General features: G+C 37.1%; 1 protein-coding gene across 3 annotated transcripts in view; it reads right to left on the bottom strand.

The window, feature by feature from the left end:
- Positions 1-24,705, bottom strand: part of LOC106053164 (uncharacterized) — a 54,925-nt gene extending 30,220 nt beyond the window's left edge. The window contains exons 1-4 of one of the 3 annotated variants that reach the window (XM_056012221.1): positions 24,604-24,701; positions 20,038-20,137; positions 9,979-10,092; positions 5,446-5,489 (exon numbers count right to left, since the gene is read on the bottom strand). In XM_056012221.1, the coding sequence (XP_055868196.1) occupies positions 5,446-5,489; positions 9,979-10,025 (91 nt within the window). In that variant the 5' untranslated portion in view covers positions 10,026-10,092; positions 20,038-20,137; positions 24,604-24,701. Of the gene's footprint in view, positions 1-935; positions 1,665-5,445; positions 5,490-9,978; positions 10,093-20,037; positions 20,138-24,603 lie in introns of those variants that run through there. The other 2 variants (XM_056012220.1, XM_056012218.1) reach the window with 2 other exon arrangements.
- Positions 24,706-25,854: the final 1,149 nt, after the last annotated feature.

Genomic DNA, 25,854 nt, shown 5'->3' with positions numbered 1-25,854 from the left:
AAGATCGATAAGGAATGAAAGAGTGAAACTTTATGTTACAAAGTTATCAACACTTCGATTGGTGGTAAAATGAATTTAATTAGCATTTGTGAGGTGGTATATATGTATACATGGTTATGTTCACTATGATGTTAATTGTACTTGTTAATTTATATAAATATAAAAAAAGTGAATTTTAAAAAGTTTGCACTCAATTAGAAAATGGCGCTGAACAGAACGACCATCCGTTCAGTTGTATTTTAACTAGAAGTATTTGAATCAGATGCATCTGAAATGGATGAATTCTAGATTGATCAATGTATATAAGATAGAGATATTTGAGCTAGTTGGATTTGATCTAATGTATTTGAATAAATCGTATTTGATCTAGTTGTATTGGATTTAGTTTGTATTGGATTTGGTTGTATTGGATTTAGTTTTGTTGTATTGGATCTTGTTGTAATGGATTTGGTTGTATTGGATCTTGTTGTATTGGATATTGTTGTATTTAAGTGAAATGAATTTATTCCAAATGTTTCTGAGCTAGATGTATTTAAACAGGAACTGAGTCTTGTTTGTGCAATCGTTCGTGAGAGAAATGTATTGTAAGCTAAATTTCACTCTCATACAGACGGTTGAAGAATCAAGAATTTTACACGCTGCAATGCCCAATAAATGTTGCATTTCTCAAATCTAAGCATACACAGTTTTAAAAGATGGGCTTCCATTATAATAGTCATTAACCGTTCAAATATATTATACATTTTTTTTCGATAAGCCTTAACTTATTTGTTTGTTGTTTGTCTGTGGTAATAATACATTTTACATTAATTCATTTTGTCTTCAGAAACTTATAATAAGAAATAGTTACTTTGGTGTTAGAGTCATGTGAAATCGCAAAAAAAATACTTACATTGAAAAGAAAACAAACCCGTTACCAACTACAAAAGTCTTACCTGCAAACATCTTATTTACAGACGTCCTACATACAAACGTCCTAATTTCAAACGTTCTAACCACAGACGTCCTATCAACAAATGTCCTACGTATAAACATCCTAATTACAAACGTCCAACCTACAGACGCCTTACCTACAAACGTCCTACCTACAAATATCCTAAATACAAAAAACACTGGCACTTACGAAAACGTTCACTGTCCAGGCAAGACTGAAAGGAGTCGAAGCATTCGAGCCGAACATAGAATGAGTTTATTGCTACAATGAAAGTAGATTGACTTTGATGTCTGCAGCAGTGAACTCAATTCCTTCACATTTTCAAGTTACACCTTCAAAGAACACACGCCTTTCACGTCAGCAGCGATTCAGCAGATTCAAAAGATTTGAAATCGATCAGTATGATTAGAGCAATAAAATGTGGCAACAAATCGCTCTAGTCACGTCAGTTATAACCATAGTCTGAGCATCAAGTCAAGAATTCATTCAGAAAGTTAGCAATAAAGATAAATGAAATTGAATGCTCTGTGAGGCCTCAGAGAATTTTTTTTTTGAAATGGTTTTCTTAACAACTTAAGCGAAGAAAAAGGATAAAGCGTCATGCAACAAGCTAGGGCGGTATTGATTCTGTATGCCGAACAGTATAGAAACATTAATGCTATGCACCAAAACTTGTCTTATTAAATATTCAGTTGTTTTATATAGCATCTGTTTTATCACACGCACACAAACACACACACACACATATATATATATTCCGAGCTCACATAGGTCTCACCAGCCACACGAGGAGGTACAAAACCCCAGTGCAAAGCTCTCAGCCCCCTGGATGACAAAGTGGTCATAATCGAACCACGAGGGACGAAATATAATAATATATATATATATATCAATGTATCTCCACAATCTAAAAAAACTAGAAACTACTACAATACGCATAGCCTACTAAAAAAAAAAGCAACAAAAGGAGGAACAAGAAAAATAAATGTATACATAATTTTTTAAATGCTTGTGTTTGACTTGATTCAGTTCTATGGAACTCATTACTACAGAGCAGATCAAAGCACTCCACTTATGTGTCCTGTATAACACAAGTTTAAAGTTAAAGTTATTGTGCAGTGCAGTGTGTGTAGGTAAAGTTTGTTTAATTAGTTCCTTGGTGTCGTAATGACCAAGATCAAAGTACATGAAACAATATTAATCCACTCTCTTCTTCAAGATTTTCCCAAGAGACTTTCCAAGATGAAACGTACTGCCTGAATCAGCCAGGCAAAGCCAATAATGACTAAGTTAAGTGTCAATCTTAACATGAAACAAGAATTTTTTAAAAATACTTTGAAAAAAAAAGACAAAGTATCAATTGTATCTCCGCAATTAAAAAAAAAAAAAACTTTTACAACAACCATTCTAAAAAAATAAACAAGACAGAACAGGAAAAATATATTATATTAAGGGTTAAGTGCTGAACAAATCTCTTTCATCTCTCTCACATCTTTAACCACTCGTTGCAAACGTGCGTAACTCCACACATCTGGAAAACTTTAGAGATCGCACCAGTACCAAAGAAACCAAAAAATAGATAGCGTAAATGATTTCCGCCCAGTACCACTAACACCAATAGTTATGAAATGTTTTGAAAAATATGTGCTTAAACAACTTGTAGCGAAAGTCAGTAACAGCCTAGACCCTCACTAATTTGCATATAAGCAGCTAGGAGAACTATTGCTTTTGGACCAGCTTTCTAAGCATCTCGATACACCCAAAACATATGCACGAGTGCTCTACGTAGACTTCTCCTCGGCTTTCAATACCATACAGCCACATCTAATGATCAACAAACTGAGTAACTTAAATGTCAGCCCCTACGTACAAGCATGGGTTCTAAACTTTTTAATCCAACGGCCCCAGTATGTTAAAGTCAACAACACCAAATCGTCAACTCGAGTACTATGTACGGGTGCTCCACAAGGTTGTGTACTTTCTCCTGTACTATACACTCTTTACACTAATGACATAGGAAGCATCTATGACTCAGTTAAACTCATTAAATTCGCTGATGATACTGCCATAGTCGGTCTTATTTCAGAAGACGAAACTCAGTATCAAAGCTCGAAAGAAGAGTTTACGAAACTTGTGCACTGACAACTTTCCAGAACTGAATGTCACAAAAACTAAAGAACTTATAATAGATTTCAGTAAGAAGAAACAAACTATACGTGAAGTGCAAATATAAAACAAGTGAAGGCATATAAACATCTAGGCGTTATCATTAAAAACAAGCTTTCGTGGGAAGACCACCTAGGAACTCTGACAAAGAAAACAGCCCAGCGAATTTTTTTTTTATATACAAACTCAATAGCTTTAAACTAAACAAGAAGATCCTAGATATTTTTTACGGCGCGATTATACAAAATCTGCTAATATACGGAATAACTTGTTGGCAAGGCAACGCTTCATCTCAACTGTTACGCCGTCTAGAAAAAATCATAAAAATGCGAAATGTGCGACTGCTGTCAATCAAAACAAGAACAGAGCGGTACAAAATCGCTCGTACCTCACTCGATCAGACTAGATCACTCGTTGATCAGGAAACATGAAAAGGACCAAGATGCCTGTGTGAATGAACTCTTTACGTTGTGTCTGTTCTATTTATGTGTATGTTTCTGTTATATGAGAAAAAAGTCATTGTAATCATAACAAATGTCCATAAGGATCAATCAAGCAGTCTTAGTCTTAGTCTCAGTCATAAAAGTTTTGTCTTAAAAAAATGTTTTTCTTGTTTTTCATTCATATTTTAAAAAGTTAAAATGTGTCTAATAAAATGTAGTTTTTTCTTCATGTCTGTGTTCACATACGGCTGTCACTCCATAAACCCATAGCATCGTGAAATACTGCACTCCTCATTAATCTTCGGACACGAAGACAAGCCTTATTATTATTATTATTATTATTATTATTATTATTGATTATAAAGGAACTACAACACTGATGCTAACATGTGGTTTGTCTATGGGGCGATATAAATTTTTATAGTCTAGTGTCACGCTAGTGTCACATTACTTAGGTTGTTTTTTTTTAATATGCCTTCAATGTACCAGCCGGAGAGCAATAACTCAACGGGTGGGAAATGGAGGCAGCTCCCGGGGTGCCGTAGACTGGTCAACGCTTCACTATGTCTCACCAATTTTATATCTACCAATGATCCCATTTTTAACTTTTAAAGCAATAGAGTTTACGACAACAATTTTTTTTTAAAAATCAAACATGAACATAAAACTTAAATGTTAAATGTTGGTTAGCCCAATTTTAGAATATGCATCTTCTGTTTGGGACCCCTTGAAGTCAAGAAAATAAATTATAACAGACTCAAAATAGAGCCGTGAGATTTATAAGAATTAGATATTCACATCTAATTAGTATCACACCAATTGTAGAATCAATTTAATTAGTATCACACCAATTGTAGAATCAATCTAATTAGTATCACACCAATTGTAGAATCAATCTAATTAGTATCACACCAATTGTAGAATCAATCTAATTAGTATCACAGCAATTGTAGAATCAGTCTAATTAGTATCATACCAATTGTAGAATCAGTCTAATTAGTATCACACCAATTGTAGAATCAATCTAATTAGTATCACACCAATTGTAGAATCAATCTAATTAGTATCACACCAATTGTAGAATCAGTCTAATTAGTATCACACCAATTGTAGAATCATTCTAATTAGTATCACACCAATTGTAGAATCAGTAAATGTCAGGACAGGACAGAAGAATAAAAGTCAAAGTAGCAATACAATACTGTGCCATAACCTATTAATACAAAAACAATACCTAATAAAATTCTCAGAAAGATACAAAGTTAAAGGCACATTTCTTATTCCATATGCTGGGACAAATTTGTGCAAGTGTTTCGTCTTCCCGAGTTCATTGAGAGCATGGGTTGCCCGAATCAGCCAGGAAAACCAATGACTTGGCAGATTTTAAGTCACTAATTAACATGCATGACTTGATTAACACATGGATACGCTAAGGACGTAATTATCTTCTCTTTTGTAGTAAGGTCTGTCATTTATAAGATAAGATAAAGCTCCAAGGGGAAGTAAGCCTGTAATAAGCAAAAAGTAAAATTCCCATTTTAACAGGATTAGAGCCCGGTACATCCGGTTCAGAAGCCAAGCGCTTTACCGCTCAGCCACCGCGCCTCCAAAGCCTATAATTGAGAGTGATTTATTCAGACATGGTTAATGACAAATTGTAAATGAAGGCCCCTATTTATAATCCAATAGAAACGTTATTGCCACACCACAATACAGAGAGAGAGAGACGAAGAAGGTGATTACAGTGTATATGTTTATCTCAAGTTTGTCTCACAAATGTATGTATGATGTTGTTCTCATAAACAGTGTGTGTGTGTGTGTTCCATTTCTACTTATTTTTCTATTTTTCTCACTATTTCTATTCTTCAATTTAGTGCACAAGTCTGAAGGGAAACAACTTACCACTATTGTTATACTTTTCCTTCAAAGAGTGACCGGCCATTGACCTGAAATGAAAAAGATTTACATTTATGTTAGACAAAAGCAAACGACAGTTTACCCGAGACTGATGGTTATAGAAGACCTGAACACTGACCTGTGACGTCGCAGCTTGTGAGAGTGGAGACCAATAACTCGTTGCCACGTCGTAAAGACCTGTGACGTGACAACGAGCTATTGGTCTCCACTATCCACAGGTTGGCAGGTCAGTGTTCAGACCTTCTTTGGCGATTGGTCTTGGTTTATCGGACTTTATAAAAACTAAAAGCAAAGCTGGACATGGATACAACTGAAGGGAAGTCCCCAGAACCACTGGATTTGTTATATTTACCTAAATTTAGCATTGAACTTCTACGTATGTGGGGGTCACCCATAGTCGCCCATAGAAATATTTAGCATTAAACTCTACGCATGTGGGGATCACCCATAGAAATACTTTACTGCTAAAACAAAAAACAATTACTAAATTTGGATCTATGCACCAGTAAATTATTTTCTAGATAAATGACTTTTTTTTTTACTAAAAATGTTTTATTCTCCATATTAAGCTCTAAGACATTAGCACTTTATGGGCAACACACAAGGCATACAAATAAAAGGGTTTATGGGGAACACTGATGACCACGCATCATTTGACCGAGCTGATTGTAAATCTAATTGACCGTAGCGGCAATTGATTTTCTAAACGTTTCCTCCCCAGAGTGGACGATGTACATTTTCTACCATGCGAGTTTCATGTCATCAGAAATGTGCCCTCATATACTTGTATTGGGATAGAGAAGGATGAGCGTCACGCTGGGTGCCCCCCCCCCCCCGCAATTATCCACCACGTGAATGGTAGCGGTTTATGAGTACTTTAAATCCAGAGGGATGGAGGACAACCGCATCCCGAAAATCATTCTGTACGGGCAACTCGCGTCTGGCTCAAGAAAAACTGGTCGCACCCATTTCCGTTATGTGGATGTGATAAAACGGGATTTAAATCAGTGAAACATTTGGGAAGACATAGCCCTAGACTGCACTAGTTGGAGAGAGACGGTGACCAAGAAAGCTATGGTCAGTGAAACAAACATGGGCCTGAGCTCTGGAAGAAAAGCGTGCCATACGAAAAACGGCCGGCCCCTCTACCACTATAGTTAAAGCCACCTTAACCTGCGATATATGTGGACGGGAGTGTCACTCCAAAATAGGGTTCCACAGCCATATGAAAAAGTGTTCGAGATGAACCAGAGTCGTTCTACAACTGAAGGAGGCCAATAGAAATAAATAAATAAATAAAAAACTAGAGGGTGGATCAAACTGAGATCACATAGCAACAAATAGTCCCAAAAGAATGTAAGCGTATTGATTCCCGTCCCACAATGCACTCGTTTAACTTTTCAACGGCAGGGAAAAACAAAAACAAACGAAAGGCGTTGAAGTGGCAACCTTTGGCACGTCACATGACTGAGTGCTGTTGATTGGGCTGACACCTGATTTCTCGGCCAGATAATTAACTTGTCGGCCAGTCTTGTTGACCTAGCCCAGCTCTTGGGTCAATGAGAGCGATTGTTGTAGTCCATCAAGAAAAGAAATCACAGTTCAATGAAGTGAAACAGCCAGAGTCACCACCAGGTTGTTCTATTTATCTTCTTAATGCTATTTGTTCTCTCATTGTCTTCTGCCTCTCGCTCTAAAATTATTACGAAGTTAATATCTTAGCGACATTTAAGTGGAATATATGGGTAGGACCAAGTTGGAAAAGGTTACTTGGCTACCTAACTGAAGTAGCTAGTTATAATAGACTCTGAAGTTTAAGTTCGAGATTTGACTTGAGCTGATTAGTGTTTGCCTACTGACAAAACGGTAGATTTTAATCCCCTGATCTGCTGCTTATAGATAAAAAAAAATCGCTACTCTTTATTGACATCGCTGAAACTTTGTCTCATCATTTTAAGTAAAACTGAAATTGAAAAACAACGAAAATATGGGAACCTAGGCTTGGAGATTAAGCGTCTATGGAAATTGTCCAAAATAACAATATACCCCATTGTTATATCAACCGAGGGGATAATAACAACTGACCTCACAGACACCTTCCAGGCCCTTAACATTCCTAGGAACATCTTCGTTGCCTGTCAGAGGGCGGTACTGCTGCAGACCTGCCACATCACCAGAAAATTCCTCAGTGGAAACTGTTAAAGGGACTACGATGAATTTTGTTTCTCTTTAGCGAAACTCGACCCTGGCAGCGCCAGAGAATGACTACTCGTTCATTTCTAACATAATAATAATAATAATGACTTTAGTCTGCGACAGAGCGAAACTATTGACAAGTGCAGCCACTAAGAACTGAACTTAGTAAGGATGCTATCTTTTTGAGTGTATTCCACATGCTGTATCGGTATGTACATTTAGAAACGCTAGTTACATCATGACTTTTAGTTGAAGGTGCTCTAAACGAAACTGTACGATAATATGGTGCCTATCTCTTATTTTTTAATTGAGTGGAATGAGAAAGTTAGGATAGATTTTAACTACTTGTTCACTCTATATGGCAGTGTCGAGCAGCTGAGAAGAAAAGTTCTACTTTTCCTTGGCACAAACTCCAAAAGAGCCTACAGCTAAGCATCAAAGAGCTGCCTTCAAGTGTATATTGTATGATATAATGCACTGCGTAGTAAATTCAGTTTTTAAATAACGAGAAATAAAAGCCTAGTTAATATTTAAATTTCAAAATAAATGGAAATAAAACGATGCTTAAGAATTGCTCCTGTGAACATCTTTGTGTTCAGTTTTCACTTCTACCCCCCCACTCCTCCCCATGTTGTTTGCAACATCTCCGTCAACCCAGTAATTCGTCATCTTACAACATTTACAAATGCAAACGACGTTTCTGTCGAGTAACCTCTCCTGAGTTCAAAAAGGAAATGACTGTTTTAGTTTTGGTTGAGATGAAAGTTTTACCGATTGAAATGTTTGAGTTTTTTTTTCAAAAGCAAACGATCCCTACTTTAAATCATTACCATGTTTGGTTTTTGTTAATAATCCCCCGAGTTGTTAAATTCTGTTGTTCAAATCATCAGAATTCATTATAATGCCAGTGTCTTCGATTCCGAAGATTAAGGATGAGTGCAGTGTTTTACGTAACTACGCAATCCCAGTTGCGACCTACATATTTTTCCACACCTGATGTAATGAAAGCCGCTGTCCGCCAGAAGTCATTATTCACTTGCCAAATATCTAATTCACTGCAATGACATAAGTGCAGTTAACCCCCACCCCACCCCCTAGATTAGTGTTGACTCCACTTGAAGACGACTCGATATAGTTAGATGACACTTAGCGACGGAAATAGTATACACTTAGATCTTAAAATGACTTGAACTTGTCTTGTTAGTAGAGCTACTAAACTAACTATCCTATTCAAGCCGTACTCAGATTTCATTATTGTCTGGCGAATTATAATCGTTTCAGTCTGTGCTTAAGAGTTGGGCCTGCAACATAGATTTACAACAGAACAGTTGTAATACAAGTGTGTCTACAAATGAGAATGTATTCACTGTTCTAACGACACAGCACTGGTTCAGTTAATGCCTTTGTCATCTTTAGAACACTGTGATTCTCAACCTATAATGTGTTTACCTTTTAGAGTGCTCTCTGATTCAGTGGCCTAGCGATGTACCCGTGGGCCTGGATTGAACATTATGATGGTGCCACCCCCCCCCCTTTCCCAAGAAACAAGATTTATAAGTGAGGTTTAAAAAAAATAAAACCACTAGTCATTCTGTTTGTATGTATCAGTAGATTATCAGAAATACATTCTAATGTATGCACCATTGTTTACAAGTAATCAGTTCATTACAATCAGTAAGGACAACAATATCAAAGAATAAGTGTGCCAACAAAATACTTTTAATTTGCATATCTTTTTAAAATTAATCAACGACCATCTTTCAATGGCCATTGTTGAGCCCTTTGAGACATGGCCCTTTGGTGCAATGCGCCATGAATGCTACGCCACTGCTCCACACCCCGTCTGGTGCGAAATCTGGCAACGACGCTGAATGAAAAGATTTGAGCGTTTTTTTTTTTGTTTTTTTTTTTATTTGAAGTGAAGAGAAAATCCCCAGAAAAACTGACAAAGTTGTAGGCGGAATACAACAACCCAGGACCTAACTGTAGTCGCAAATTAAAACTTAAAAACAAATTTTAAAAATGAGGGGGGCAAAATTCGGCTGCTAGCCAGCTCTGAAGTAGTCCTCGGCGAAATTGTAAAAAATGTTTAATGTTTGACCAAATTTTCGCTCACATCTGTGATGCTAACAGTGCTAAGTGCACACTGTAAACATATTTGTCATTTGGAGTCTAAAGCTACAAAACTCGTCTCCAAGATTCTCTACTTGTTGATTTTACTAGTTTTATATCCAAGTAGAATTTTTTTCCAAAATAATTTTTACTTTTTAAAAAATATGTATAGCTTTAAATCCTACATTACCAGAGCTTCTACACTCTCACCTTATATCCTTAGACTGTGTCCCCAGGTGATCTGTAAGAGGATCCATGAATAAACCTTGTGCTATAGATGTTTAATACCAAAGCCTCATATTGCACAAATCAATGTTGAGGTATCTGTAGAGTACCATTGAAGCCGTTAAAATATACACTGGTTTATAATTTTGCAGAATAGACAGTCATCTAGTTTCAAGACAATGATTGTGTCAAACAGAGAATGATGTCCCCTGATAAACAGACATACACCTGTCCATTGATGTCACATGACACTGGTAATAAATCCTATACAATGAAACTTGGCTCGATGGTAACATGAAACATTATAGCAATATGATACCAACATTGCAAAGTCAAGGGTTCTTGGGCTCAAGGAAGATAACTCTAGAAAAGCGGAGGATAACTTCAATAAAAGTAAATCCTTTCTTCTACATTAAAAAAACAAACAATCATTAGACATTGGAAGGTGTGTGGTGACAGGATCACGTGGTGGGGTATCCATGTCCTGCTTCCACCTCAGCGCCTCAAAGTGCATCTCTACCGCAGGAAGTATTTTATCCTAACAGTTTAAGCTTTAAGAATAGTTAAGTCTCTGTCTGGGGAAGTGACTTTATGGACACGCTTCCAATACCTGCACGGCTTATACTTTCACGTAACACCCAATTGGCTTCCGAACAGAAGGGCTCTGGCCAAGTACAGGGTTCGAATCTCGGTGAAGACTAGAATTTAGAACTTTGGAATATTTAAGACGCCCAACTGGCAACTCAAATGGGAGCCTGACATTAATTTTGGAAAGTAAATGCGGTTTGTCGTTGTGTTTGACACATGACACCTTCGTAAATCTTCAGCCATAGAAACAGGTGACCTTTAGATCGCACTTTTTTTTTTCTCTTTGACACTAAAATAAGAGAAAATAAGAAACTAGTCAGACCTAAGAAAATAGTAAGACCTAAGAAAATAGTAAGACCTAAGAAACTAGTCAGACCTAAGAAAATAGTAAGACCTAAGAAACTAGTCAGACCTAAGAAAATAGTTTGTTGAGATCCAAGTCCGATGCTTTTCAAATTGTCATATTTAGTTCTTATTTTCCCCTCCCAGTGGTCGGCAGTGACTCTTCGCCCCCCCCCCCCCCCATTTCGTTCTGAATATTTACCAACAGTTTGAGAAAACAATCTTGAGTCAGGGTCACACCATTATGACCACCGGCCCTGCATCTAGATTCTTTACGATTGAAGGCTACGCATCCCGGGAAATTCTTTCGCACTTCTATTATGTGACCGCCACGTCCATTGAATGGGCTGCTCACGAGACTCTAAGAATCACCTCTGTTGTTGAACGGCGTGGCGGCTCTGTCTCATGACATCCGGGGTATTTCACTGGGAAAAAAGGGGTTTGGGGGGGGGTCAGTTTAGTCACCCGTTGTTTGTGTATCTGCACCCACTTAGGCACGTCCCTACTGAAGGTGTTACGCTGAGGCCATGTTGAGGACGCGTTGAGGCCATATTAATTCCACTCATGCAAAAATCCTTAGGAACTTCAAGCAACGGAGGTTAGGACTACATTAATAATAATTTTAAAAAAGGTGAAAGACCTGAATTCGAACTCGAGCGCAAAATCCTCCTCCAGCCAACACACTAACCACTGTGCCAGCGAATCGCTTATGAAAATAGAAGGTTTTATACTTATCTATTGTTATCTTCAAGCTTTAAAGCGGCGACCTACAAAGTATATAGGAGGTTAATGCAATTTATACCACCACATCAGTCGAGTAAAAAAAGAAAGAAAAAATGAAAACACACCAACAACTGAGTTAGCATCACAATCCTTTTAAAAGATTAAGTTACAATGAAGTACTTCTAGTACCGTCTATATTACTTCCTCAATGACGTCTCTCTAAAGCATCACACATTCAGTCTGTAGTCAACACTAATACATCAAAATGAAAATATCGGCATTTGTTTTTACCGCCCTTAGTAATTCTCATCCATTTCTAGAATTTCTATCTTTCGGGCGTGGCTCATTGATACACACTTCTCTCATGAGTTTGTCTGGCACGATCTAACCTCTCTTGGGAAGAAGTCTGATCAGTTTTATAGTACGTACTCTACGTACCAATCATTCTAGAATTCCCCTCCTAGCATAGTTTCTCAAAACAAAAAAAAAAGGTGGTGGTGGTTATCAGCTGTAATTGGAATTTCGTACGACTAATTAACAAGCCTTGTAAGGGAAGGTTGTTAAAAAAAAAATCACTATTAAGTACATTGATTTAGTGATAGCAGACTTAAGTCAGAACAGAAAGCGTCACGTGAACATAGCGCAAATTACTTCTGTATGGACCAATCAGGACGTTCATTGAGCAATGAGATTATTTCCTCTGCGTCACACGGTGGGGCATTCTGCATTGTTTGTGAAGTTTATTGTTATTTGAAGATACTTGACACATACACACACGTCCATTGGATGTCACGTGGCTCCCAAATCACTACAACACAATAACACTACAGTCGAGGCTAACTCGGTACAAATTGTGTAGAGTTTTGGGTTTCACTTTGTTGTTTAATTGTTGTTGTTTTTTCTTTTTAAATAATTGAAAGAGTGAAACATTGAGATCGATAACCCGCAGTGAGCTGTCTCTTGTGTTGAGAAGGTCACCACAAAGTCATATATTGGGGTCACCACAAAGCCAGGCTTAAGGAAGGTCATCACAAAGTCATGTATTGAGAAGGTCACCACAAAGGCATACACTGTGAAGGTCACCACAAAGTAGTGTGTAGAGAAGGTCACTCCAAAGTCTTGTTTTAAGAAGGTCACAACAACTGTTTTTAAGAAGGTCACTAAAAAATTTTTTTAGGTCACCACAAAATCATGTTTTTAAGAATTTTGTAAATCTTTTGCTCACAGGCACGCATACACAAACATTTCTACAAAGTGGATGAGTGTATTGAGCAGACTGAATGAACATATATAAAAAGTGAATATGTTCTAATTTATGTAATACATATATTTGGCTTGTTAAATGTTTTAGAATGTTTCGTTAAAAACTTTACTTCGTGTTTGTTGTTTTTAAGATTTTAAAAATTTGTTCACGTGCAAACTATTGTCGTTTATTTTCTTTTACGATTTTTATTTTCTAAGTCATAAAACATTTTGTTTAACGACCAAGACAATTACACAAAAACTCATTCCCAAAATGTCCCATTTAGCTAAAATTACCTTCCTTGATTTCCCAAACTTCCCTAAAACCGGAAAACACGTGACACGTAACACAGCTATTTTTAACTTACAAGGTTAGACTTTGTTTTAATGGGTGTGTGAGTGTTAGTATGTGTGTGTTTTGTATTACTTGTGTTTTGACCTTCTATCTATTCAGGGCGTGCATGCAGCCTTGACAAAATTGGCCTCGCCGCCTTGTTTTCTCTGGCACAGCCTCAGGCCACTCTCCCATGTCTGTCCTCCAAGGCGATCTAATCCTGACTGACCGTGGGTCTCTCCCCAACGAGTCCCATAAGCCCAAAAGACAAGATTCCTGATCCCTGATTACACATCATTTAGTGGTCACAAAAAAATAGGGCCCAGTCTTGGTGGCCCCCAAAAGATTTCAAGGACGAGACAACTTTGCGTGGGTCTACTAACAACCATCGAGCTTGTCAGCGAGTTTCGAATTAAATCCGAGCGTTACACGGAAAAGGCAATAAGGAGTTATTTATATTCCAAGGTGAGTAGCTTCCCCTTGATTTCAACGTAAAGGCGTGGTAAGTTTCAACGTGCCACAAGGTGTTCGTCTAATTTGAGTCTCTGTGTTTTGAAACTAATTGTGTTCTAGGTTTGAAGGAAATAGGAGAACACGGGGGAGGGGTGGAGACTAAAATCTGCATATCATCAACGCCCTAAACCAGCAAATACTTTTGCTAACAATGTGCCAAGATAGTTTTGTCAGTGGTCTAGATCTCCAAGCCTTTTCGTCTCCCAGATTGGTTTAATTACAATTAAATAACAAGTGTCGGTCACATGTCAAACAGCGGTTTAAAGAACAAATCTAATTTAGATTGTATTAAAAATAGCTTTTTTTAAAAGAAAAAAGCAAAAGAAAAAGTTTATTCAAGGAATATAGCTTCGCACTTACACCTATATCAACAATGAAGGGGTTATTTCCCTTATTCGATACCAAACAAAATAATTAATTACCAACGATTAATTGACTAATTGGGTAATTTTTTAATGTTTTGTTAGGTACAATATATAATAGTTTTAGGTTTCAACTTGATCCGAGAATGGGTGTGGGAGAGATAACGTGTAAAATCTTTAACCAGACAGGCAGACAGACAGACAGATTTGTAAAAAGAATTTTCCTAGAGTCAACTTTTCCATTTACTTTAAATTGTATCTTTGAAAAAATGTCATCACTTTTGATTTGCATAGTGTAAACTAAATCGACTTTGCTTACTTAGTTTATAACTACAGCTATTAGTTTTGCATACCTACTAACATTTTATATATAAATATATATATATATATATATATTATATATATATATATTTAATATAAAGAATTTAAAATATAATTCTGTTTATTCTGCAGCACAAGTTTCAAGAATAAAAAAAATATAAAAACTTTGTGGAGTATTTTTAAATTAGAGTTAATTTTATTCTTAAATATTTAAACAAGTATGTTATCTCCTTGTCAGTATTCATCTATTCCCCACATTCTAATTGATAGGACACCACCTTGTTCATCTATTTGCACCTTTGTTGAAGTGACGTCAATTCATCAGATAAAGAGATTACATTCCAACCAACGTTGCACATAAGTCACCACCCCCAGGAACGATAAACCACTTTCAAGATCTTCTAACGCATTCGCCACCCACAGAGCAAAACTTTTCAACCGGGTACGGCTAACTAAAAACAAAACGTTAATTCTTAACAATACATGTCTTGCCAACTACGGGGGAGAAATCAATAAAGGAAATTGGCGATTTTAAAATAAAACGTACACAAAAAAAAAAAAAAAAAGCGAAACAATCGATTCATACATAAATCCATTTCAAAAAGCAGGGGAGGTCTTCGATAAGGTTACAAAGTGATTGGTTTGGTGGTGGGCAGTGGCGTAACTAAGGGGGGGGGAGAATTTTAAAATCCCCCCGGGCCCCCACCTAGGGGGGGCCCCCAAATGGGTGTCCGAAATTTATTTGTAAATACATAAATTAATATATTTGATTGACCAATAGTGTCAACGGGTGTCTTTTTTTTTCAACATTTATGGATTAAATTTATCACAAAGACTAGATCTAGGTCTATCAGTACGTTGACTTTGTTGACATTTTAAAAATATTTTTTTCCCACAGAGATCAATTTAAAAAAAAAAGAAAATTAGTCCTACATTTTAAACTTTGTTGCCACGAATAAAACTGCATGATATACAGCGAATTCCAGGTATCTTGTTACCTTTACAAATAATAGAGCTAAATGGCGAGTATTATATGGCTACACTAATTAACCTTGAAGCAAAATTTACAGAATCGAGTATAACAGATCTAAAAGTTATTCTTAATAATGCTAAAATTGTCCATTATTCGGGTTTGGCGTCTATAATTTCACAATTAAACTTCACACTCGAGTTATTACCCCTTTATTCATCTTTCCTCAATTCAATGGAAACTCTCTTTTTATTTCCAGCTAATCCTTTTGCTTTCACATAAAACATAAACAAAAAATAATGACGTAATATCATATAATATCAACACATCCTTCCTTTTGAAGTTATTATCACACCCTTCCTTTCAAAGTTTTTAAGAGTGATATCTACTAGCATTTGCGGGGCCCTATGCGAAACGGATCGCGCGGGGCCTAGTCTGGGTAGGGATAAGCAAAATGTCATTATTATTTTTTTTTGAATTAGAAAATAGGCCTACTTTCGTCTTTGTAATAAATTTTTATCAAATGAAAGCTCGCAATACCGAATACCGCTAACTCAGGCCACTTCCATTACGTCATGTGAGAGATCATTCTCAAAGCTCAAGCTCATCAAAAAGTATCTCAGGAGCACACTGACGCAAGAAAGGCTTATCATGGTTTTAATGTCAGTGAAGTCACAAATACTAGAAAGTATCGATGTAGTTGATGTTATAGATGTTGTCACAACGTGTGTTGTGGTGCCGGGGATTTCACTTGAATTAAAATAGTTGAATAAATGACGATCTAGGATTCACAATAAAAGATTCTTTGTTAAAACACAACTCTGGAACTTTATTTAAATATAAAACGTAAGTACAGCTTATGTACAAGTTACAGATCAACAAGCATAAATAATATTACAAAGGCTTTAAATCAGAGCTCATAGAAAACGCGACTGTCTACTAGGAAATTCTTTCATCGACTGGCGTTCTTTCTACTCTCGTCAATTCTCTGGCGCTAAAATGTCTTTATTTATTTTCAAATCAACCAATAGATTTGCAACATCGTAATTACGTCTCGGGTAAAACCTGAGGCGCTGTCAAGGATCTAGATTTGTGGGGTAATTCCTGAGGCTCAGTCAAGGGTTTATATTTCTATTTACACACAAGCTTTTAAATGTGAAATATACAAATAAATCTATAATGGCATCTGTGACAGATGTCTTTGCTGCACAGAATGCACGACGTGAAGCGATATCAATTTAGATTTGTCACTTGTGCAATATTTAACTATTAAACAACGGTATTATTCATTAAGAGTCTTGATGATTACTTTTTGTTAAGTTTACTGATATACTGAACCAATTTGATTTGGGGCTTATTTATTTTTGAGTACATTATCTCATGTCGTATGTCGAATGTCAAAATGCAAGGGGCTCCCAAAGAGGTCAATCCCCCCGGGCCCCCAAATCCCTAGTTACGCCCCTGGTGGTGGGGAGATGACTGAAGGATGTATTGAAAGGGACCGGGTGGGGGAGGGGGTAGTGCAAGACACCGAATGAATGATCAAGGACAAAGTTCAACTCGAAGAAAATAATTCTGACCAATGAATCTCAAATCATTTGTCTGTGCATATCGACTAGGAAATCGTCAGTTCTGTGTAACAGTCAGATCCTCCAGAGATAGATAGATAGATAGATAGATAGATAGATAGATAGATAGATAGATAGATAGATAAATAGATAGATAGATAGATAGAGTGAGTGAGTGAGTGAGTGAGTGAGTGAGTGAGTGAGTGAGTGAGTGAGTGAGTGATTGAGTGAGTGAGAAATATTTAAGTTTAGTCTAGATATGTGTATAGGTCGAATATTCCGGTCGATGTCTATAGATAGTCCTCATACATTGGCGCATAAAGTCGTTTCCCACTTCCTCTCTGTCTCTTTCTCTGATTCTTTCTCTCTCTCGCTCTGCCTTCTTCTACTGTCTATCTCTCTCTCTCTCTCTCCTCTTTTCGCTCTCTCTTTCTCGCTCCTTCATTCTCTTTTGTTCTTTTTTCCCCACTTGGATCATCCCTCTTTCTCTTCTCTTTCTTTCCTTCTCTCTCTCTCTCTCTCTCTCCCCTTCCCGCTCCCCTCTCTGTCCTCTCCATAATAACAAATTGCACTACTTATAGAATCTATGGCTAGGGGACTCAAGACCTCATTAAAAATGAAAACAAGGGACATTAGTCATCCATCATCTCTTATCCAGAGTTGTCATTCCATTGATCCAATCAACTAGAAATTAAAGTTGCCTTTATGAAAAAAAAATTAAAACAAACGAAGGGGAGAAAATGAAATAAACAAAGTGTGACGTTGAATCATGGGCGTAGCCAGGGGGGGGGGGTTCTTGGGGTTCAAACCCCCCCCTCCCCGAAATGAAATCCCCCCCCCTTGGGGGGGGGGGAGTCGGAATTTAGTGACTGATTTTTTGCTTTGATTTTGTTTATTTTAGGTGAGATTTTAATACTAAACCATCACTTGCCCTAGCACAACCAAAGGGGTTTTGAGTTTAAAACCCCCTACCAGTGGGGTTCGAGTTTAAAAACCCCTACCAGGGGGGTTCGAGTTTAAAACCCCTACCAGAGCGGTTCGAGTTTAAAAACCCCTACTAGGGGTTTTGAGTTTAAAACCCCCTACCAGGGTTTTGAGTTTTAAACCCCCTACCTGGGGTTTTTGCAGTTAACTCCCCCGCTTCTATAAAACAAAACAAAAAAAAAATGCAAACGAAAATCCCCTAATTCCAAGAGCACAGTTAATGAAGATTTTGATTTTAAAACCCCGTCTAAAATTTACGATAAACTACCTCTTTAATATAAAAAAAAGCTAATTAGGCACTCAAAATGTTATGAGCGTAGCTAAATGGGTTTTGACTCAGTTTTCAAGGTAAAAAATACCTCTTTAATAATAAAAAAAAAGCAAATTATACACTAAAAATGTTGTGAGTGTAGTCTATGGGGTTTTGAGTTTAAACTCCCCTCCAGTGGAGTTTGAAGCTAAAAAGTAGCCTACCTCTTCAATATAAATAAAAGAAAATTACTCACTCTAAAATCTATGAGCGTAGTCAAAGGGGTTTTGAGTTTAAACCCCCCGCCATCTTCAGTGTAAGAAAAAAAGCAAATTACGCACTCAAAATGCTATGAGCGTTGCCGAAAGGGGTTTTGAGTTTAAACCCCCATTCAGAGGGGTTTGGTGCTAAAAATACATCTTCAATATAAAAAAAAAAGCAAATTACACACTAAAATTATTTGAGCGTAGCCAAGCCAATCAGGGGTTTTGAGTTTCTTCTACAGATGGCTTTTTTTTTTAAAGTTTAAAACCCCTCCAGATGGTTTTGAGTCTAAGATCCCCCTACAGAGCATTTTGAGGTGGAAAACCCCCAACAGAAGATTTTGACGATAAAACTTCTCTTTTCGATATAAAATCTAAAGCAAACTACAGTCACTTAATTCCAAGAGCGTATTCAAGAGAGGTTACACATTTTTACCAGTGGCAGGGCTCCATTAATAAACTGCAGTGAATAGTCATATGCCGAAATTGAAAAACACTAAATGTGGCTCAACAAAGATGGCTAAGACAGATTTTAGGAGTCAGTTATAGAGATCGGATCTAAATCAAGGAAATCCTATGCCGAACTGGGAGTCGACCCCTTAGTAAGATTGTGAGAGAACGACGCATGAGGTTTGCCGGACATGTTCTCCGACAAAATGAATTACGCATAAGAAGAGTTGCAATGATATCCTAGTACAACTTGACGCCACTCATTCATTGAGGTCCTCATGGTAGTTGGGAAGAGGCTTCAGACATTACCAGTGACAGATTTTTATGGAAACTGCTTGACGTCAAATGCTCCGAACGGCGTGGGAGGGTCTAAGTCAGTAAGAATAGCACATTAGGTTTTTGAAATAAAACTTTTTAATAGCATTAAAATGGACTGTAGATACCTCAGAATATGCATTTTGTTGGTTTTCAATATCAGAAATAGTGCTTGGCTGGGGAGCTCCTGGCGTTCCCCCAGACCCCCTTGCTAGTAATGGCTGGGAGTCCACAATTTTATGGAAACAGCTTGATGGCAAATGCGCCGAACGACGAGGGAGGGTCTAAGTCAGTAAGAATAGCACATTAGGTTTTTGAAATAGAACTTTTTAATAGCAGGAAAATGCACTGTAGATACCTCAGAATATGCATTTTGTTGGTTTTCAATATCAGAAATAGTGCTTGGCGGCGGGGCTTCGCCCCGCGCTGGGGAGCTCCTAGCGCTCCCCCAGACCCCTTTGCTAGTAATGTCCGGGAATCTACAATTTTTTCACTAACTCATGGAAGAACCTATTCTAGGGCACAATAAACGTCTTCCGAAAGAATGAAGGGTCAGAATGTAATAAAGATTATGTACACACACACACACACATAAATACATTTTTTTTCGCGGGGGGGGGGGGGGGTTGGGGGTCGGGAGGAGGGAGAAAAAAATTCACCCCCCCCAAACCCCCCCCCCCCCGAAAAAAATCCTGGCTACGCCCATGCGTTGAATCAATATCTTTTTAGATTGGGGACGACACATTTTAATCAAGGCCGGTGAAGGATGACTTGTGATGTCCTTTGTAACGACCTATATGTGTGTGTAGAATATCTTACCTTATCTTATGTAGTACAGACGTTACTTTACCAATGTCTTCAATTCTGCCAAGTCACTGGTCTTCCTGGCTGGCTCAGGCATCCCATTCCATGCTCTAATCTAATAAAATAGGAAAGAAGGAGCATTTGTACAAATTTGCCCTAGCATATGAAACGAGGAATGTGCCTTTATATTTGTGTCTTTCTGAGTATTTTATTACGTACAATATGGGTTGTGTCACAGTCTTTTGTATGACATTAAAATTAAACTCACGAAAATGACTAGGTCACGTAAACATATGGACCAACACAGTTGATTAAAATGACTTTTAGAGAGTGGACCTTTTGTCTCTATTACAATTAATGGAGTCCAAGTCACGCTACTCAAAAATAACGCGTGACAGGTTATGAACATCTCAGAAGTCTATATTCGTCTTGTAATGTTTCAAAGATACTGCATGTTGTATGTAGACATTGTGATGCAGGCGACGCATTAGTTTTAATTAAATCCATTTTTTTTTAGTTTAGTTTTCTTTTGACTCAATCCTTACAAACAACTTCCGACTAAATGTTTGTGTATATATTACAATAAAACATTGTGCACTAAGGAAACACATCTTATTAATGAACACCGAGTTCGTAAATATTATATACAAAAATGGCATGGTAGTTTGAGCTAAATAAAAAAAGCAACCAACCAGAGAGGACCACAGTCTCAAATAGGACCACTGTCTTATAGAAGACCACACACTCAGATAGTACCAGTCTAAATGAAGACAGCAGTCTCATAGAGGACCACGGTCTCACAGAGGACCACAGTCTTACAGACGACCACAGTCTCACAAATGACCACAGTCTCACAGAGGACTACAGTGTCATATAAAATGTAGAAGTTCTTTAGTTGCAGTCCCAATACAAAGTAATCCTTTTCTACACTTGCAACTAAAGCTATTGTTCGGGTAAAAAAAAACTAGAAAACAAGTTTGAATGAGAATTATTCTAAATGTGTAATTAATTAAATTGGGGGAAAATAATAAAGAGTCAATAATATTCTTTATACCAATATACCAATGCACGAATCCATTAATGAAGCTAAAATTATCAATGAAGAAGTCGGTGACTTACCTCTTCTGTAGCCTTTTATTTAAAAAGTGGTGTATTTTATGAAAAATACTTCTTGAATAATTAATTTTATAAAGAGACTATTCATTTTAACGCGATAAAAAGTAGTCTTCCCACCAGAACTTTGCAAATATTTTATCTAAATTTTTCAATTTCGTTTATAGTTTTGGCGACCTAAACGGGACGGACTGACGGACAGACCAATAGTAATAGCTGCTTTTTCCCTTTTGAAGTTCGCTACAATATAGCACAACCAAGTAACATATATATATATGTGTATGTGAGTAACAGTTATATGTATATGTGTGACACTCTCTGTGTGTGTGTGTGTGTGTGTGTGTGTATCTGTGTGTGTGTGTGTGTGTGTATATATATATATATATATATATATATATATAAATATTGTTGAAGAAAAATAGAAACGATAAATGACGATGAACAACTTAACTGGTATTGTGGAAGAAGCGAGTTGACTTGTCTACGACTGTGTTCCTCTAGACCAGTTCCCCCTTTTATTTCCCCATTCTGTAAAGTGTCATTCTCTGTTGTTGTTTCTCGCTGTCTTCAAATAACACTTCAAATAACACTTTGGAAACTACACAAACGTAAAGAATCGAACAGACCAGCACTCTACTGATTCATCAAGATGATTAAATTAAATTAGGTCGAGTTAATGAACTTCTTGTTTCGCCCCCCAACTGACAGATAGGACGTCCATGACTCACCGAGCAGACTGTTTGCCTAATGAGCTTAGCAGGAACACGGACAAATTCAAATGATCGGCCCCTAGAGTTCAGCTCGTAACGAAACCATTGTGAGCGCGATCTTGGTCAGTAGTTTCACCCTTAGATTGCACTCCCCCCCACGTTTAATGCACATCCCATTCGGGTACAATGTTGCGAGGCGGTGCGAACACTTGATTGAATTAGATGACGTAAACGGAAGTTAAACTATAGATAGAGAAAGTGAGAGAGAGGGAGAAAGACTGGGGGGTATATATTAATAATAATAATAATAATGATTTTATTTATAAAGCGTTGTTAACAAACAAAATGTAGGCTAAAGGCGCTGTAATAACATTACAAACGCAAACACGACAATATAAATCAAAAACTAATCTAAAAAAGTTTTAAACAAGTAGGTCTTAATGTTCTTCTTGAAAGTTGTATAGCAGGTTGTCTGTCTGAATTCATTGGGAGAGAGTTCCAAACCTTTGGTCCGTGCACTAAAAAAGCCCGCAGACCGTAGCTTTTCAGGGAGAAACGTGGCACCACTAAAAGCGTTGAGCGCAGGGCTCTCTGGGGGACATATGGAGTAACCAGTTCGCTAAGGTACAAGGGCATCTCATTGTTATATATACACTGATGACAAAGTGTGGCGACCTTGTAATCGATTCTCGCTTTCACGGGAAGCCAATGGAGCGTGCGCAAGAGCGTAGTAGCAGAATCTTGTCTTGTTTTTCTAAGTACTATTCGTGCGGCGTTGTTCTGTATACGTTGCAGTTTGGCTATTTTATCATCAGGTATACCTGCTAGCACGGCGTTACAGTAGTCAAGGCGGGAGAGTATGAAAGCCACAGCTAGCGTTTTTGTTGACTCCGTTGTTAAATATGGGTCGGATCTGGCCTAATCTACGCAGCTGCAGATAAAGACCTTTGCAGAGCTGAATTATGTGTGGGTCGAAAGATAGTGTTGAGTCGAAGAAAACTCCAAGATTCCGCACTACATGGACATAAGGAAGCTGGCAGTTCGTGATAAAAAGAGAATCTGTGCTTTCAACTTTTGAGACGTTGTTCCGAGTGCCAATCTTAATTATTTTTGTCTTATCTTTATATTATATATATGTCAATTAAAATTATATATATAAAGAGAGAGTTGTAGAATAGTTGTCAAAATAGAGAGTATGTTTGTGAAAGAGAGAGAGAAAAGAATGATAGTTACCGTTGTATATGTATTCTTTATGAGTTTATAAAGTATTCAAATTGATTGTGACCAGGATTACAAATAGTCCGCTCATAGATCCGCGTTTAACAGCCAGACTGCGACCTAAGAAAGCTAGTTCGTTTTCAAGGATCTAATATTCATCGGGAATAATACATAAAAAATAACAACAAAGGTTGTTCAGCTGTATAGAATTGTCTTATTGTTTTTTAAAGTTAATTTTAAAAAATTCTTTTGTACTTGTTGTTGTGTTGTATGTCAGTGTTTTATGTACCATTGCTTCTTTACTTTTTGGACTTCCGATGCTCTATATTTTAATGTTGGTCAAATTAAAGTTAAGTAGCAGTTTAATTTCATGTTCTTGTATATCTTTACAACAATCTAGTATACACAAAAAAATTGCGAACGTCTATGGCCGAAATTTAAAATAATTAATAAAATGCTTTATCTCTCGTCATCTACTTCCCTTTCTATGACCCCATACTCTTTACAATCGTCATTCTAACTCGAAAATATAGTTATCTTATTGTTACTAATACTATTATTATTAACCATGAACTCATAACCATTCTCTTGCGCTGCCAGGGTCGAAATTCATTCAAAGGAAACAGACATTCTGTAGTACATTGCAATATAATAGGTCTATTATTGTTACTTTTGTTATTGAGCTGTCTATGTCTCTGTCCCTCTTTGTCTCTGATCTTATCTTAACTTATAAAATACAGAAATTACTTTTAAGAAGAAAGATGATTACGCCCTACGCGTGACCCTAGGTCAATCTAGTCATGAATGTTACTCAATGACGCTCTTTCTCTCTGTGTCTCTCTCTGTCTTTCTGTCGCTGTGTGGTGTGTGTCTCTGTCTCTCTCTCTCTCTTTATATATATATATATAGAGAGAGAGACAGATAGATAGATAGATAGATAGATAGATAGATAGATAGATAGATAGATAGATAGATAGATAGATAGATAGATAGATAGATAGATAGATAGATAGATAGATAGATAGATAGATAGATAGATAGATAGATAGATAGATAGATAGATAGATAGATAGATAGATAGATAGATAGATAGATAGATAGATAGATAGATAGATAGATAGATAGATAGATAGATAGATAGATAGATAGATAGATAGATAGATAGATAGATAGATAGATAGATAGATAGATAGATAGATAGATAGATAGATAGATAGATAGATAGATAGATAGATAGATAGATAGATAGATAGATAGATAGATAGATAGATAGATAGATAGATAGATAGATAGATAGATAGATAGATAGATAGATAGATAGATAGATAGATAGATAGATAGATAGATAGATAGATAGATAGATAGATAGATAGATAGATAGATAGATAGATAGATAGATAGATAGATAGATAGATAGATAGAGTGTGTTGATTAGTCGATACTCTGTCAAGCTATATTTTAACTCAAAACTCTTAGCAAAGCTCACCACACAATGTGAACAATGCAAGAAAATGGGCTAAATAAACGAAGTAAGACCTACCTTGTGTCCCGAAAGGAAAACAAGCAACACATAGTCCATTCAGCGTCCAGTCAGCGTTCAATCATAGAAAACGAGCATTAATGCTAATCAGCACACAGCCATTCTTAGCGTTACACACTGACAAGCCGAGCTGGGGGCTTTAAACGTTTATCTGATAACAGGCATAAGGTCAGATAAGATGTCCTTATTACTCATGGCTCAAAAATAGAACTATACTAATTAGAGGGCTGCATGGTGGTGTGGTATGCGCTCTGGACTGTCGTCTCGATGGTCCCGGGTTCGAATCCTGTCCGCCGCCATCCCTAACCACCAAGCTGGTTTAAGTTAGGATCTAATAATCTTCAACTCTAAAGGAACATTCCAAAACTTGTAAAACAAAAAACAAAACAAATCAAAAATAAATCAAAAACAAAAATTAACTTAGAGAGATCATAACAAAGGCCGGATTTACTTAAGTCTAAATGACTGTGCATGAGATCAGGAACTGCCCGCCCCATCTCCCGTCGTCCTGCGGGAGGTTTGGGCTAGGATGGGATTATCTTCAGAATCTAAAGGAACATCCGAAACATGTAAAACATTTTACAGACATCTAGTACAGTGGGAAAAAAACACCTTCTTTAACATAAAAAGCTTTGTGTTTCGTAAACTAACGCCAAAACCTCTCGCGCCAAAACGACCATCGCGCCTAAACTACTGTCGCGACAAAACATCGCCTACCCCCTGGGAAGTACAACCAGTCACAGAAATAATACCATATATCTAAGGGAAGTAATACGTCTAAAAAGGGGAATGTGAACAAAAGCATTACGAATGTGATTATCTACCTTGTTAAACCTTTATCTTCGGATATTCTGACTTTTCTTTCTACATAGACATTTGTATGATCTGCAAATTAAATTTAGATCTAGTATGATTTTCAAGAGATCGTAAAGAGGCAGGGGCGTAACTAGGAATTTTCCATCATTTGGGGGCCCGGGGGGCTTGACATTTTTGGGGGCCCCTGCATTTTGCGTAATATTTAACATTTGATGTAAAAAAAAAAAACAACTCATTTGGTGGCCTTCTCAAGTGGGGGTCCAGGGGGATTTTCCAATTCTCCTCCCTCCTCCCCCCACCTAGCTTCGCCACAGTAAAAAATGTAAAAAGGTAATATTAGTGTCAATCAAAGTGATGTCTGAATGAAGCATTTTGTTTCTGTAATTAAACTATGAACTAATTATGTTACTAATGAAGAATTAGTCAATAAAAATA

Source organism: Biomphalaria glabrata, chromosome 15, assembly GCF_947242115.1.
Source record: "Biomphalaria glabrata chromosome 15, xgBioGlab47.1, whole genome shotgun sequence".
In the NCBI taxonomy this organism is placed as follows: domain Eukaryota; kingdom Metazoa; phylum Mollusca; class Gastropoda; family Planorbidae; genus Biomphalaria; species Biomphalaria glabrata.
This window is presented reverse-complemented; position numbering and strand designations above follow the sequence as displayed.